General features: G+C 35.2%; 1 protein-coding gene across 1 annotated transcript in view; it reads right to left on the reverse strand.

Moving 5' to 3' along the window:
• LOC125676951 (uncharacterized) overlaps positions 1 to 18471 on the reverse strand; it is a 184807-nt gene that overhangs the window by 73379 nt on the left and 92957 nt on the right. Inside the window, exons 2-9 of the mRNA XM_056157908.1 lie at positions 12445 to 12498; positions 12056 to 12352; positions 11790 to 11926; positions 8831 to 9056; positions 7236 to 7352; positions 4225 to 4347; positions 4088 to 4129; positions 3930 to 3998 (exon numbers count right to left, since the gene is read on the reverse strand). Of these exons, the coding sequence (XP_056013883.1) occupies positions 3930 to 3998; positions 4088 to 4129; positions 4225 to 4347; positions 7236 to 7352; positions 8831 to 9056; positions 11790 to 11926; positions 12056 to 12352; positions 12445 to 12487 (1054 nt within the window). The 5' untranslated portion in view covers positions 12488 to 12498. The remainder of the gene's footprint in view (positions 1 to 3929; positions 3999 to 4087; positions 4130 to 4224; positions 4348 to 7235; positions 7353 to 8830; positions 9057 to 11789; positions 11927 to 12055; positions 12353 to 12444; positions 12499 to 18471) is intronic.

Below are 18471 nucleotides of genomic sequence, written 5' to 3' on the forward strand. Positions count from 1 at the left end.
AACCACTGAGCCAGAAAAGCTGAGATTTATATGAAAGCTTCCTGATATAGTGCAGATTATAAATTGCTAAGATCATGGCCCCCCGGGGGTCGGATGGGGCCACAATAGGGGGTCAAAGTTTTACATACAAATATATAGGAAAAATCTTTAAAAATCTTCTTCCCAGAACCACTAAGCCAGAAAAGCTGAGATTTATATGAAAGCTTTCTGATATAGTGCAGATTCAGGTTTGTTGAAATCATGCCCCCCCCCCCCCCGGAGTAGGATGGGGCCACAATAGGGGATCAAAGTTTTACATACAAATATATAGGGAAAATCTTTAAAAATCTTCTTCTCAAGAACCATTGGGCCAAAGAAGTTCATATTTACATGAAAGCTTTCTGACATAGTGTAGATTCAAGTTTGCAAAAACCATGGCCTCCAGGGGTAGGTTTAGGGCCATAATAGGGACTACGGTTTTACATGCAAATAGATATGGAAAATCTTCTGATATGGACCAAGGTGACTCAGGTGAGCGATGTGGCCCATGGGCCTCTTGTTTAAGTATTGTTTTTGCTTATCAGATTTCGGTATACGTACTATTATACCTTGTCTTTGAGTGACAGATAAATGACCATTTCTAAAAGAATAATTCAAAGATTTGACAACAAAATGTCCCAAATCCTTCCATTTTTTTTTTAAATTCAGTAGTATATCCATCAATTCCTGGACTTGTATTATTATTTAAATTTTTTCAGAGTGCATGTTGCCTCATTATAACTTGTATCACCCTCCAGTCTAATTTTAGTAACACCTCATTTGCATAATAGAAGCAATTCATAACAAATTTATGAATAATATATTCACAATTTGGTTGACTCTGAAATAATTTATTACAATGCATTTATTTTGAAATTTTGTTTTTGTTATAAGAATGTGCTATCAACAACACAATAAATACTGTAAAAATGAATTATGGTCATTAGATTATTCTTATGAGGTCTGGAGATAGACCCACATCAATAATCTAGATTTCCCCCTCTTTTTGAGAAACTAATTTATCTCAAAAGGAGGTAAAAAAGAATAGATGGAAATAGAAATATTCTTTAGACTAATCCTAGTTCCAACATAATGTAAATATATGGAGCTTGGCAAATAATATCTACATGACGAAAATTGAATTAGAAACACTATATATAGCTGCAATTTAGTATGTTTTGATGATTAAGGATGATTGTAAAAATTATGTTTCCTTTGCTTATCATTTTGCTGAAAAATATTTTTTCAGAACCTTATTCATTTTTCACATTGAAATATTTATGATTTTGTAAAGCACTGTTTTGAAAAATCTACAAAAATGTATTATTGAAGGTTTGGGCATTTTACCTCCCTTTCAATATTGTTTGGTGAAAAACAAAGGCGGTAGTTCAAACGATGCAAGGAGGTGATCTCAATATTTCATGTTATTTTTCAACTTCCGGACGTTGTTGTGGAACATCACTGCACTTCGAAAGTGAAAATGGATTGTTAAAGATATAGTGCACTAAATAAACCAAAACTCATTTGGATATGAGAGACAATTTCGGTGACTCAGCATTTCCAATTTCCAGTTTACAGTGCCAAATTGGAATAGTTACGATTGACAGTTAGATGCTCGGCCTACTTGTTTAAAACTTAGTATTTGTCCAAAGCATCGCGATGAGTTTGATATTTACTGGAGAGTCAACAAAATAACATGTCAATGTAAAGGGCATCCCAAAACAAGTAAGGCGAAATCGAGCAGAGTTGCTCGCACTGCTATCGTTATTCAAAGAATATTGACTGCACAAAAGACCACACATTAAAGTGGGAACTGGTAAGATTTTCAGAAAATGCTAATATCATATGAGTTACATTTTAAATATAGTACGAATTGATAGGCTGCATGTTTATTTACAAATGAAATGTGCACCCATGGCATTTACAGTGCAGGTCACTGATAAATGACAACAGTACTCATGAGGTCCTACTGAACAGAGTATACTGAAGCACGTTAGAGTACTTTGGTAAAATTTCATAATTTAATGCAATTCAACCACCGTTCGTATTTGTTCTTACTTTAGTTTAACCAACTGAAAATATATCTGGAGTGTAATGTGTTTGTTTTTAGTATTTTAGGAATTTTGTTTCATATGCGCATCTGGTGCATCAAAATTGGTACCGTATAAGTTTTACATTATCCTTGGCTAAAGGGCTTTCAAGTCTGTTCAAATGAAGGACCATGCCCCCTTCAAAGGGGTGATAATCATAAAAGTGCAAAAAATAGAATGGGGTCATTCAATAATCTTCTCAAGAACCACTGGACTATAGGAGCTGAAATTCACATGAAAGCTTTTTGACATAGTGCAAATTCAAGTTTGTTAAAGTCATGACCCCCGGGGGTAGGACGGGACCACAATAGGGGATCGAACTTTTACATATAAATATATTGGAAGAATCTTTAAAATTCTTCTTCTGAAGAATCACTGGGTCAGAAAAGTTTACATGAAAGCTTCCCGACAAAGTGCATAGTGCAGATTCAAGTTTGTAAAAATCATGGCCTCCGGGGTAGGTTCGGGCCACAATAGGAATAAAAGTTTTTTATGTAAATATATAAGGAAAATCTTTAGATATGGACCAAGGTGACTCAGGTTAGCGATGTGGCTCATGGGCCTCTTGTTAAGACTTGTATGCCCTTTGTACATGTATTATACTGTCTTGTACGTTTAATTGTGACCAATGTTACTTCTGGAAGACCATTGTCATTTGTAACTATAACATACTATGAAATTCATTCAGCGAAGTATGAGTTTAAGTAATTAATACAGATTGACATATTGCCTATTTTTAAGAGTGTCCTACCCTCTGACGTGTTGTATATTTGATTATGATGTATGCTATTTTTTGGTGTATAACTTTAATTTTGATTAGATGACATAAATGTACACATAACCTTTTTGAATACTGTGTTTTAAAACGGCAATAATTAAACCCTAATATCTCATATGATTTTTAAATGCCAAGCTCAATTATATTCTTTAATGATGTTTAGTGGTCTATTTTTGACATAAGTGTAGAAAAGACATATTTCCTAGTCTGCTCTTGGAAGATGTGACCCTCCAATATATACCTTTTCTTCATTTCTTAGAAATTGGCAATATTACTTATATCCATTTTTGAATGCTATTTTCTGTTATTATTATGTAAATTATTTCATAATGTTTACATGTAACTTTAATTTTGTCTAAAAAAAACATAAATGTACATATAACCTATTGGAAGATTTTTTTATTTAAACCCTAACATTTCATATGATTTTTAAAAGCCAAACACAATAATATGATTTAATGAAGTTTAGTAGTCAATTGTGACAGTAATATAAAAAGAAATTTGACCTTTCAAATATGTACTCTTTATTCATGTCTGAAAAATTGGCAATATGCCAATTCTTAAGAATTGTCTGTCCTTTGATATGTTGCATGCTTGATTATGAATTATATCATTTTTGGAATAGGAATGCCTGTTGTAACTTTGTAATACATTTGAAATTTGTTTTTTAGTAAAATAAATTACATTTGATTTTTAACTTTTTTTCTGGATTTTTTTAATGTTGATATTGATAAAAATATGCCAAATACAAATGGCGCTGAGTATGGTTACCCTATTGAAAATAGGAATTTTTGGAGATGATTTTTCCAATTACTAGATGTAGTTTCGATGTCTACCTACCCACCAGATTTCATTAAGATTTGGTAATCTACGATTTGCACAGTATTGCATGTTTTATTCCTAGATAGGATCTTAAGTGAAAGCAGACATTGGTTTAAAGTCGTGCAGGTACTTTGTATAAAAATGTAATTCCTTTCTACTCTTAAACTTGCCTCGTTTTGGGTTAGCGTTTTCTATAATACAGAAATAGTATTTCAACTTACTTTTGCTGTTATTTCCCAAATATAGAACAAGGAATCCCAACAACCACATCGAAGAAGCATGTATCAAAACTACAAACACAAGACAATTTAGATATAGGAAGTTTGTCTAATATGAAAAAATCACGCAATACTATTTATTCTTTAAAATTCGAGCTTACCTGATAAAATGCTTTTCGTTGTGGAGGATGCACTGCTTGTATCTTCAAATGATATTCATAAACATATTGAAGAACTTCATACTTTTTATGTAATTCCTAATCTAATATCTTCTATTCCATGTTTCTTATTTGCTTACCGATTTGTTGCTCACATGTTGCACCAGAATACTTCACAGGACAGTCGCATTTCCACTTAAATTCTTTGATGTTACTATGGCATGTTCCACCATTCTTGCATGGTCCGTAACTGCAAGGATCAACTACAAAATACTGCAGCTTCTGAAGTTTTAGGATTCCGGAAGTATACCATATGATATAATGCCTAATTTTTTTTATTGTAAAATATTTTCCAATATTATTATTATATATTGTAATGCACTTCACCATTGGTTCGTTTGATATCACGTGTCAACGTATGGAAATGCGGATTGACTGGGTCTTTCTAATTAAAAACATTAAAGAAAAACTCGGATGGACCTGTACTTTCTAATAATACATTGTAGATTAGGGAAATTTTACTACGTGCAACAATGAATGTGATTCGCTGACGTTCGTCATTCCAACCAATCAAATTCTCTTTCTGGTTTACGTCATTACCTACTTCTAAACAATATAGAAGCGAAGCCTGTTTTCCCTAATTCTGTCAAGCATTCTTTGAAAAATAATATAACAAATGCAACCTTTTCAATTCGTGTTCGGTCGATATGCTTTTCTGTGAAGTCGATATATCTATGCTCGGTCGATATGTGTTTCTGTGAAGTCGATATATCTATGGATCGACTTCATGAAAGTACTATGATTTTTTAATTTGTCAGCCCTTTGAAATCATAACATTAACAACTACCTTAAAGGCATATTCAAATACAAATTCAATAAATGACAACAAAGATATATACAGTTGAAATAAATAGTCTAGGGACAGTATTATGCCAAAAAGCAACTGTGCAGTAAAAATGTTTGACGAGAAAAACATACATTTTTACATTATGCAACCAGTTAAAAATACGATAAGGATGATAAGAAAATGTTCCCGAGACATTATTGAATACAAACATGTACCAATAGATGTAAAATATGTACTTGTACTAACATATCTATATCTAATATTGCATCATAAGAAAATTATCCATAATTTAAAACATATGTGCATATACCGCAAAATGACAAGATGGATGCATTGGGTCATGTAGTATAAATTTGTCGTTCCTTCTGATGAACATTAGTACATTTTTCACCTACAAATACTTGGTAGGAGGAAGGAACCATGATATGTCCATAATGGCCGTTTTAACCTACTTACAGGTTGTGGCAAAATGTAGAAAACCACATTACTTTTCCTCATTGGATACCTTGTACGTAATGTCGAGCATTGACAATTTTATAGGCCAACAGTAGCCATTTGAATCACACAAAAGGTCATTTTAAAGATATTTATTTAAAATGTTCCTTGGTAAAATCGATAAAATGCAATATCTTCAATTAATGAGATAATACGAGTAGTACCACATTTTGAATTACAAATTAATATTTTCTTTATGAGTTTATTGTTTTAGAGATAAAATATTTTTAATGCAATGTAGATACATTTTCTCTGGTTTCTTTTCTCTATCGTCTATTGAATCAACAGAGCCCTATGCTTGTTGTTGGATGTATTTGCTGCGTTGTTTCTTGGCGGTTTTCATTTTTACTCTTGTATCGATATGGAATGCCCTGGTGGACTTGAATTGGGAGACACCCACAAAGTCTTTCATATATTTCTATGTTGGGACGTTTTTGCTGGACATGGACAATAAAATATGACTCAGCTTCGTATCAAACTGGATGGTATCGGCTTCTCCGTCTTTGGATTCTCATAGCTATATACAGTGTAAATTGTTCAATTGTCGTCTGCATGCGATTTTTGTGCCTCCAGACTGGTTTAATACGCGGGAATCATGTTTTGTGTGTGGTTGATTTCTGGACGGAGGCGTAAAACTGGCAGGGAATTTGATGTTGAGGTTTCGGCGATGTCATTTTAGTTTGGCACTTTGCGAATTTTGTCGTTTTTATAGATATATTGTTTGTATTTGGTATCCTTCGTTTTGTCTGATGCGTTTCATTCAGGCTATTCAGTAATTCTATGAATCCTGGTCTTCACTGCTGATTGGTACATTTGCGTGTTCATGACGAAGGACTGATTTTGACTACGGATAACTCCGTTTACCTGATCAAAATACATGGCTCATGGCCAGAGTGACCGGGCAGGGGATGCTTACTCCTCCTAGGCACCTGATTCCACCTATGGTGTGTCCAGGGATCAGTGTTCATCCAAGTATTCATTTTGTATTGCTTATAGGAGTTATGCGATTTATCACTGTTCGTTACCTTCACCTTTCCACAAAGGCACCTGATTCAATCTACGGTGTTTATATGGGGTCCTGGATTGCCCCGTTCTCGATTTTGAATTCTTTATAAGATTTATGAGGTTGTTCATTGTTTGTTATTGTCACTTTTTATGTATATTTATGATTCGTTGTTAACATTGAGACATGTTGTAAATGAATATGTGATTTGGATATCATGGGTATAACTTAAAGATAGTTATCCGGATCTTACCATAGTAATAAGGTTTTCATCAATTACTCATATGTAGTTAAGATTATCATAGCAATTGATTATCGCTAAAGGCATAGGGTCTAAGATATTGGTGAAAGTTTGCATGTTCCAAAAAGGTGGCGAAATTTATGATCATAACTAGAAAATCACAAAAAGTTCTTCAGAATGTTTACAAACACATTGGATACGATAGTAATTACAAACTAATTCCCTGTTCTCACTTGCCTAAACTGGTACCCTGTTGACTTCGCATCTCTTATGTTTGTGTGTAGCCAGCAGTCTGCGGGGTAGCAGTTTGATATATTATCCTCCAGACAAATTTTTTAGAAAGGGCTAAAACGTCAAAATGACTTCAATTTCAAAGCGCTGCAGCTATAGATAACTCATAATTAATACTACAAATGTGTTTTTTGGAGTTCTTCTTGCAAAATATTGTGATCTCATTTTTGAGATAAAAGATAGACCCTATGCCTTTAATTGTTATCATACGAAGTATGATTAGTAAATTTTAATTTTAAATTGTTCTCGTAAATGTTAATGCTTCAATGCTTACCCTTTTCCGTACAATCTACTCCAGTATAGTGTGGTCCACATTTACAATAATATTCTTTAAGGGACTTGTTACTGCAAGTACCGTTATTTTTACATGGATTTGAATCACATGGTCGATCTAGAATTGACAAGAACAAACATAGTATCAAAGTCAACTGAATTTGTGAAGAAATAATCATGAAACCGATGAAGTTGTTTATCCTTTGGTGTTTACAGAGGTATATAAATATATATATATATATATATATATATATATATATATATATATATAAAGTCAAAAAATAAAATCCAATACTCAAACTTTTATCTATAGCGCTTTCGCCCTGCGGGCTCGTCAGTAGATTTTTAAACAATGTAAACAAGTTCCATTATGACGTCATCCTCGTGACATTATGTGGGCAACGTCAAACATAATACAGTCATGATTGTGACGTCAGAACATTATACAATGTTAATGTTAGGCACTTTTAAAAATACAGACATATTTAAAATAGTTCAGTCTATAAGTTTTAAGCGCCTCTGAATATTCCTGTACATTAAAGGAGACATTCTATGTAAAATGTACATGTTAAATAACATGAAGTAAAAATATTAACAGTTTAGTTTCGGTTTAAACAGTTTTATGAAATAGTTTTCTTTGGCTCTGCGTATTGTTCATTTTCCTCTTTTACTTTGTAAAATGGAAAAATATAAAAACTGCCTTCCCCGCACGAATCAAAATGTCCGCTACACGGTGTGTTTCTTATTGTAGGATCTCTGATCTGTTGTTTATGTACACGAACACGGTCAGCCAATTTGGTTCCTGTTTGACCTATATAGTTTTCTCCACATGTAGGGCACGTCATGCAATAAAGTAGATATTTAGATTTACACGTCATAGTTGAATTTACATTGAAGTTCATTCCGTTTTTAAAAGTTATGGAGTGACCGGTTTGTATAAATTGGCAAGTACCGCATCGTGGATCCTCGCATTTGAAGACTGCTTGGTTTTTGGGGTTTGATGTAAATTTGGCTTTAGTGAATTTTTTTTTCAAATTTGGTGGTTGACGTCTGCTGTGGAGTATATCCGTGGACTGAATGAGGTCTTCAAATGCGAGGATCCACGATGCGGTACTTGCCAATTTATACAAACCGGTCACTCCATAACTTTTAATTGGCTGACCGTGTTAACATGTACATTTTACATAGAATGTCTCCTTTAATGTACAGGAATATTCAGAGGCGCTTAAAACTTATAGACTGAACTATTTTAAATATGTCTGTATTTTTAAAAGTGCCTAACATTAACATTGTATAATGTTCTGACGTCACAATCATGACTGTATTATGTTTGACGTTGCCCACATAACGTCACGAGGATGACGTCATAATGGAACTTGTTTACATTGTTTAAAAATCTACTGACGAGCCCGTAGGGCGAAAGCGCTATAGATAAAAGTTTGAGTATTGGATTTTATTTTTCGACTTTATTCTACCCCGATACCAAGAAAAAAGAATTTATTGAATATATATATATATATATATATATATATATATATATATATATATATATAGAGAGAGAGAGAGAGAGAGAGAGAGAGATAAAAGTGTGTATACCTGAAAATATTAGATCTATGGCGGACTTGGATATAGTGGTATTCTCAACTTCATTGTACTTGTACAGAAATCGGAACATCGAGTCGAGTTGAAAATCACCCCTTTCAACTTTGATTCGCGAAATCGCTATATGTTCATGTTGAAGGCAATTGTAGTCATCACTGTCACTGTAAAATGTTTCCATTTGTCTACCCGATCTTTGAAAATTGTTGTAAACCGAGTCACCCTGAAGGATAGAATTATCATCCTTGTCATCTATTCAATTCATTCAGTTACATATAGTAATCTTATTGCAATTTTTTGTTTTGTGGTGTTTGTATATTGTAGTTACTTAGTACTTTGCTTTACCCGTGTATGTTGATGATTGTTTTAAAATAACGAAATGAGGATGAATCAAGTGATTTGAGGTACGTGACTGATGGGAGTTATGTATGAGGGACAAAGTCCCACTGTCTCTAATCGTCCACATTGTCTGCGATCCGTATTTCCTTTCATTTGCTCTCACTACCTCATTTGGCGTGCCCATATTGCATTAAAAATAATTTCAAGGAGGGTCTTTTAACAAAACAGCAGATTGCACACCCCCCCCTCCTCCAAAAAAAAAACCCCAAACCCGAACAGTGGAAAATATTAACACATATGACTCTGAATCAAATATTCCTTGAAACCAATGCAAGAGGTATTGAAAGAAATCATTTCAGAATCGGAATCTGAAGATGAATTTATTGATAATTCAAAATTGACAATAATGGCTGCATTTTGATCTACAGATGACGTATATGTAATACTTGACTCCGCTTTGATTAACAACGTGTCAGAAGTGATTTTTGAGAGAAAACTGACATCAACTAAATTGTGAACGAGAGGAAATATCCTACTTCATCATCTCAAAGACACTACAACCTTATATGAGATGGCAAATGGAGTCACTGTATCGTTGCAGTATATATGTTTATCCTTGTAGTATATGGGGAGTCTTCCCCAGTACGAGCTGTTTGGTAGACCGCTTTCGGTGGCCCGGATGACAGTTCCCGCCAAGAGGTACACTTGCCATGTAGCTTGAACTAGCCAGACGCACCTGGGTATACAGCATACTAAAGTAATGATACAGTCGTACAGCGTAATGTTTAGGTAAGTATGTGGGTTACTCACGGGCTACTTGGTCACACAACACCTTACTTACTTTATCCTGAATCAATATGAACTCAAGGATTTCTCATCAGAGGTAACGAAACAATTTCCTAAACAGGAAAATAATGACCAAATAATGTTCGCCATCGGAAAATCCGGGTAAACACATTGGACAGAATGATAGTGCCCAAGATAGCATACCTACGTTTGCCGCTAAAAGCAAAAAAAAAAAATAATTTAAAAAAAAATAAAAAAATAATGAAAGCTAAGACAGGGATTCTAAGAAAACTTTTGACTGGATTTTACTGGACTTCAAATTTACGCCCAAAAATACACAAACTTGATACTAAAATCTTTTGATTCTATAAAAAAAATAATTGATGCTGCAAAATATCTATCATTTCACAAGGGAAGACCTTTTATATCTCAACTTTATGGCAAACGGGATGATTTCAACTTCTCCATCGTCAACTTCCTATATCTATGTAGCAATTTTCCATTATCACCGGTATATGGTGTTTATATTTCTTAACTGATTCGACACGTAAGTAACCGCCGCGGTATAGTCTAGAGATTTGAGCGTTCGCCGGTGTTTGATTCCCGATCGCGACAGACCTCAGTTGTTAAAACAGGTAGGGACAGTTCCATGGCCAAACGCTGGGCATCAGGTGTGAATGTCACTGGTCCTCGGAGATGATCTTAAAAACGGATGTTCCTTGTCACAGTAGGTGTGACACTTAAAGAACCCTCACTGCTCAATGACCGTAAGCGCCGAGCAAAGGCCTAAATTGGAAGCCCATCATCGGTCTTGGTGACGTCTCCATATGACTGAAAAATTCTCGAGAGAGACGTTAATCAAGATACAATCAAGAGACCTTGTTCTGCGTATGGACAGTTTTTAAATCGAGGCAGGCTACTGACAAACAAGTTGATGTTACAATATTTTCAACAGTCTCGTTTAAAGTCAACATTTCGTAAATCCTATGTTCGTTATAATGATCTAGTTTGCCAATACAACCTATCATTGAGTTTCCTATTATCGTGTTTCATACCGATTGCTAGGCCGTTCTTGGTACACTGATTTTGATTACGGATTGCTCCGTTTACTTGATCAAGACATTGGGCTCACGGCAGGTGTGACCAGTAGACAGGGGATGCTTACGCCTCCTAGGCACTTCTGGTACATTGTATGTCCATGGGTCCGTGTTTGCATAACTCTGTTTTGTATTCCTTATAGAAGTTATGATATTGATCACTGTGCGTTATTTTTCACTTTTCATCTCAAATAAATGCACCAAGAGAAAAAAGTCAATATATATATTGACTTTTTAAATACCTATCGTGCATACATTGAGTGTCATTACTTAGGACAGTTCAGATTTCGTATTGAACGTTTACAACCACACACTGGTTGCCTGATGGTCAGTTATGATTCCCACAACCATATAATTCGAGGATACAAAAACTGGTTGTAGAGAATGTTTATATATCATTTATTTTCGAAAAGATAAACACAGAACTTTCGTGCCTTGAACAATAAATCCCTCGTTGGGCAATCGGTAATTCAATTGAATATCAGACTTAAATTATTTTCAAAGTTTATCAGGACTAATGATACTAAGGTAATGCAACTAATTTTTACAAGTTATCAGGGAAGTTACTAGTAACTGTTCAAGTCCCAAAACCCACCCCCTTTTCCGCATATTTTGGACAGATCTGTATTTACCAAGCATTAAGGAAAATGCACTTAGAAATAGTTTTTTTTTTCTATGCCACTATAGAGTATACCCTCAAGAATTTTATTAAAAGACATTTAGTGCACAGATACCGCAATCATGTACTGGAGTTTAACATCCCCGCCTTTAGGGAAAACGCAGACAGCCTTTGCTTCCAGTAATATCCCACTTTCAGGAACCCTTGATCCAGATGGTGGCGGATTTTCAAAATCAAACGCAGATGGTAGAGCTTTAAGAAAGAGAAATAAAAAGAAATGTAAACGAATGCTCTCAGGAAAGAATAATTATGGTTGAACTATTCTCAAAAGGAAACAGTTTAGACAGAGATAAAGATTTACGTATCATAAAAAACACTTACAGTATACCACTAATTCTTTTGAAAATTTCCACTGATCATCAATCTCACAACTCCATTTTCCTTGATCGATTGAATATGCAGAATCTCTGATGCGAAGAATTGATTGATCAAAATGTCTTTCGAAAAAGTATCTTTCGTTAGTCACGTTATAACACCTTCCCGTATTTTCGCATATTCCTTCAACATTATCATCATGAAACCATTTTACAATTTTCACCGGTGTAAATTCAAAATAGCATGTCAGCGATGCGTTTTTTCCTTTGAATGCAGGCTGAGAAACCGACAGAGATCCAAAACCTTCAATAAAAATGTAGTATGACACATATATCTAACACGAGAGAGAGAGAGAGAGAGAGAGAGAGAGAGAGAGAGAGATGAAAATAGTATACCTTCTAAAAATATCATGGAAAGTAGCAGAAGCTGGATTTTCATAGTTTGATAATCTACAATAGAAAATATCGTTTACAGTTAATATACAGTTTTGAAACGAGACAAGTACACTATGATGTAATATTACAATATTCATGAAAAAGAACTAAAACACAAAATTAAGAGTTGGGACAACATGGACCCCTGGAAACATTAGGTGGGATCGGGTGTCTAGGAGGAGGAAGTATCCTCTGTTGACCGATCACTGCCGCTATGAGCTTTATGGGTTTTTCATTTAAACGGAGTAATCCATAGTCAAAATCAGTATACAAGTAAAGAATGGCGTAACAATTACTATGAAACACGTAATGACATATTGTACTTCCAAATAAGATCATTCAATCGTAGAATTTGCGAAATGCTGACTTTGAACCAGACTATTCAAACCCCTGAAACACCAATTTGTCAGTAGTCTACCTTTATTTAGAAATTGATCATGTGCAAAATATGCTCCTGTGAGTCAGATGAGAGACATAAATACTATATCCAGGTGATAATGAAATATTGTGACATAGATATGGGGGATTGACAATGGAAAAGCTAAAGCTATGCCGTTTGTCATAAAGCCGTTAACATCTATGTTCAATAAAATATCCAAATGTATAGTAGATATAGAAGACTGTAGCGGGGTTTTTTTTTTGGTTGGTAAAACGATCGATGTTTACTCGGCGCTGGTTATAGCTGATAGTTCATATTCTGACAAGTTTAATGCGCCGCGATATTAAAAGTTTAAGAAATAGTCTCTGAAACGTACAGACAAAAGCATTCAGAAAATATGACAATCAAACAAATGTTGAGTTTACTTGAGAAAAAGATTTATTTGATGAATGGTTGACATCCAATAGAATTAATGAAAATTTTATTAACGTTCGTCAAGTCATTTCAGTAGAACAGTTTAAGAAGTGTGTTCATCAAGATTTGAGAACATATTTAGAAGATAAGAATGTGAAAACTTTTGAGGAAGTCGCAGTTGTTTCTCTCTCATAAGAAAAACTTTGTAGCAAAATCTCAAACTAGTAATTTATCAAAAGGTGTAGACTCAGACAAAAATAGTGCTTCAGAGTTTAAATCTAGTACCCAGTCACCACCTCACAAGGGTTCTACGTCCATTTCAAGGTCAGGACGTTCTGAAGGTTTCACTGGTGTAGAATCGCTACCAATATGTACTTATTGTAAGAAAACAGGTCATCTGCTTAGTTAATGCATTAAGCTTAAAAATGACCTTTGATAAACCACAGCCACATGCTTGTACAGCATCTAGAAATGTTAGAAAAGCCTTTGTTTTGTTTTGTTCTGAAACTCTGTTGTTCAAGTTTCAAAGTCCACTTCTGTTAATTTTATGGATGATGATAAGCCCTTTTCGTCTCAGGGATTGTTTCACTTTATGACTCTAGTGAAGTTAAACCTGTTCAGATACTTAGAGATACTGGTGCTGCACAGACTTTATTGCTAGAGAATGTTTTGTCTTTGTTTGAGGAGACTTTTACTGGTGGGCCAGTTTTATTACACAGTGTTGACCTGGGCGTCATTGATTTCCCCCTCACATAGAATTTATCTGAAATCAGATTTAATTACTGGACGAACTATCGTAGGTGTTCAACTTACTCTTCCTTTTTAATGCGTTTCCTTGTTGGTAGACAGCGATTTAGCTGGTGGCAAAGTTAAACCAGATCGCTTCGTTTGTGAGAAAATCACTTCCAATGTCGCATCTGAGGATGAAGATGATGACTTATATCCAGCCTGTGTTGTTACTAGAATGATGACAGAAGAAAAGAATTCAAGGCTGACCAATTTCAACCTCTGAACACGACTGCTTCATCTTGTGAAATTGACCTCAGTGACACTTTCCTGTTTGACCTTGATGGCTGTTCACATGGAAACAGACAGCCATATAACAGTGATTCTCCATTGAAAACCAGTGATAATGATGGTCCCAGGGTAAAGACACCCTCGGTAGAGAAAGAGCAGCCACTATACGAGCAAAATAAGGAACCTGGTATTATCCAACTTAGGAAGAGGTGCCAGAAAAGGCCGCCAAATTTAGAGAGTGTATTTATATCAACGACGGGATCCTTATGCAAATATTCCGACCACCTGATGCACCACCAAATTAGGTATGACGTGCCGTTCAACAGACAGTGGTCCAAGTGCTATATGGTAAGGGTATCATGGGTTTCGCTCACGATACACCCGTGACAGGTCATTTAGAAATAAGACTTTTATCACTTCACTGGCCTATGTTGAGAAAGGGCATTTTTAAATTTTGTTTTTATTGTCCTGTTTGCCATTCAGTTGAGTTTTAATAGATTGTGTAGGACCTTTGCTAAAAACTAGGTCAGAGAACCAGTATTTACTTACTATCATGTGTACGCCCACTCAAGTTCCTGAAGCTATACCTCTTTGAAACATTTAGGTAAAATCTGTAAAACCCTTTTCAAGTTCTTCAGTTTTATAGAAGTGCCTAGGCTTTTCAATCTGATCAAGGTTGAAAATTCACGTCAGGGTTGTTTCAGGGCTGTCATGCATGATTTAGGTGTTAGACAGTATAAATCGACTGCTGATCATCTCAAGTCTCGGGGGGGGGGGGTGTTACTTGAACGTTTCTTTAAACAATTGAAACTATTATGAAAACATCATCATATGATTGAAGGGGTTCGCTTTGTCTTATTTGCAGTACGAGAAATAGTTCAAGAGTCTCTAGTATTTAGTCCCTTTGAATTAATGTTTGGCCATGCTGTTAGATGTCCTTCGAAATTGCTGAAAGAAAGTGTATCACTGAAGATAGTGCTCTTAATCTTTTAGACTATGTATCTAATTTTAAATAGTAAATTCATAATGCTTGAAATTGGCACAAGAAAATCTCAAGAGGTCTCAAACCAAAGTGAGTTTGGTAGAGCAAAGATGCTAGGAACAGATTTTAAACCTGGTGATAAATTTCTTGTATTTTTGCCAGTTCCCAGTCATCCATTGCAGACTAAGTGTTATGGTCATTATGAAATTGAAAGCAAGCTAAGTGATAGTTAAGACACCTGGGCGGTGTAAAGAAAACCGATTTTGTCACATTAACCAAAAGGGAATAAGGGATGACACGAAATTAGGATATCGGTTGTAAACAAACGAGTTTTATAGACTGGAGTGTTGTACACTGCATTTAAAATCAGGCTGAAATAAAATATTACCTTACAAAGAAAAACAAATTCCGTTTTAAATACCGTTATTTGCGTAAAAAAATTCTATGTTTTTCGTCGAAATATAAACACTCCCGAGAGTTTCCGAAAGCTGGAAGTTAGTTTCATTGCAGGAGTTATTTTTTCCCGTGCGTGATCGACGACAACACGAACAGCTTGAATTATTTTCGTTTATAAAACTCGTTAAATTAAATATGAAAGGATCGGACTACATTGGACTTGTATTACGAGATGTTTAACACCCTTTGTATAAGAAAATTTGATCTGTTTCTTGGAACTAAGGTGATTTTGAGCTTTGTTTACAACCGGTATCCTATTTTCGTGTCATCCCTTGTTAGATATTTATATATAGATTGAGAGCAAAATGGGTAAGAAGCCTCTGTGCATTAACATGTTAAAAAGTATTTTGATCGATGTGACCGAAATTCTATAAAATCAGTTTCCACTTTAGCCAATATTATACATTACAAAATTGTACTGAAAATGAAATTAGAGTAGAAACCTGTGAAAAAAACTTCAATCAGAATGTCCGTTTAAAGAACTCCGCTATTGTTGCCAATCTGCATACCAAACATGGACATCTGAATATTTACAAGAGAGAACAAATTCAACGTCTCATGACTAATTATCCTTCAATCTTCTCGGATGTTCCACAAAAGAGCAATGCTCTTGTCATGGTGCTATAGTTGGTGACGCTTTGCCCATCCTTAAAATCGGATGCCCCGTGTTACAGTAGGTGTGGCAAGCTAAAGAACCCTCACTGCTCAATGGCCGTAAGCGCAGAGCATAGTCCTAAATTCAAAGCCCTTTATCGGTCTTGGTGACGTCTCCATATAAGTGAGAAAAAAATTGAGTGGGACGTTAAAGAAGATACATTCAATCGAGAAGCATCTCCATCGTTTAAATCCATTAAAATTGCAGTAATTAGGAATAGATGTGCAGTGCATGCTGGGCAATGGCATTATTGAATCAAGTAAAAGTGATTGGAGCTTACTTTGTATTCTCGTACCGAAACCTGAATTTACCTACCGATTATAATTATGTGGTGACTTTAGAAAAGTGAATTCTGTCATGAAAACATATTCTTATCCGAATCCTAGAGTTGAAGACTGTATAAACAAAATCGGAAATGCGAAATTTTTCAGCAAATTTGACTTGCTAAAAGTTTACTGGCAAGTGCCATTGACTGAAAGAGCCAAAGAAATATCAGCATTGATGACTCCTGATGACATATTTCAGTACAAAGTGATGCCGTTTGATATGAAAAATGCTCCTGCGACCTTTTAGAGGATGATTCATTCCCTTCTATATGACCTTCAAGGATGTGAAGCCTACATTGATGCTGTTATCATCTACAGCGACACATGGAAGGAACATCTCCAAATTATGCATGTATTTTCTGACATTCAGGCAAAAGCAAACTTAACAGTGAACTTTACAAAGAGTGACTATGCTACTATAGAATATTTAGTTCATTAAGTAGGTCAGGGTTATGTTACACCTATTATGGCTAAGTGAAGGTTATCGCATTATTCTCGATTCCTACAAACAAGAAAGAGTTACTGAGATTTTTTGGGCATGGCAGGTTTTTACAGAAATTTTTGTCAAAATTTTTCTTCAACAGTTGGTGGGGATCCGGGTTAGAATAGGTCCTCAGTGCCCCTTGTTTGTTGTAAGAGGTGACTAAGTGGGGCGTTCTTCGGATGAGACCGCAAAAACCGAGGTCCCGTGTCACAGCATGTGTGGCACGATAAAGATCCCTCCCTGCTCAAAGGCCATAAACGTGGAGCATAGGACAAACGTTTGCAACCCTTCACCGGCAATGGTGACGTCTGCATATGAGTGAACTATTCTCGAGAGGGACTTTAAAGATTCAAAAATAGTACCGTACGATTTCTTCACGGATCACTGGGTGTGGACGGAGCTCATCTATAGTCATTGTTATTTACCTGGCCAAGAGATCAGGGTGCTGTGTATACTTTTGATGTACACAGGAATGGTCTCAGGGCTGTCTGCAGTGTTTCTGTGGTCATAGTGTTTGTATAATGGTTGTATCCCTATGGCTAGATGACACACAGTTTACACCACCCTCTCTTTCTCTCTTTTAATCTCAGTCATTGGCTCAATGAATATTTTTTTTTTTTTTTTATAAATTTCGAACTATCATAAATTAATAATATAAAATATTTCAATAAGTTACAAGTTTTAGAAATTAATGGCCAAATTATTGTTTGATTTCTGATTGTGTAATTTCATAATATATGTATATACAGGGGAGAAATTACAATTATATCAAAATTGGGTTGTTATGGGGTCTTTTTAAAAACAGTTGAATTACGAAAAATAGCAGTTGTGGACAGGTCAATGCAATCAAAACTCTAGAATACAGGGCTTCCTCGAGATCTAAAGAATGTCTGTAGATACTGGCTGTTATTGTTATATTGTGTGCTCATTTCGGAGTACTGTTCAATATGTGCTGGTTTCTGTGTGCTGCTTATTATGTGCTGGTTGCTGAGTACTATTCATGGTGTGCTGGTTTCTGAGTGTTTTACCTCTCTGGGGTAGCTCTAGACCACAGTTTCGGCAGATGTCACTCCACCTGAGATATATTGTTAAATGTTTGATTGACAGATGGCTAACAATTTGGGGGTGTTAACTTAAAGTTGGGTCTTTAAACAATATTCAATCAACCAATCAACAGTTGGTCCACTTACCAACTTCTTACAAAGGGCTAGTTTTGATTGGACAAAAGGGCTGTGAAGAATCTTTTTGTAAAATTGAATATGTTCTCATGAGTAG

Source organism: Ostrea edulis, chromosome 3 (genome assembly GCF_947568905.1).
Source record: "Ostrea edulis chromosome 3, xbOstEdul1.1, whole genome shotgun sequence".
Taxonomy (NCBI): domain Eukaryota; kingdom Metazoa; phylum Mollusca; class Bivalvia; order Ostreida; family Ostreidae; genus Ostrea; species Ostrea edulis.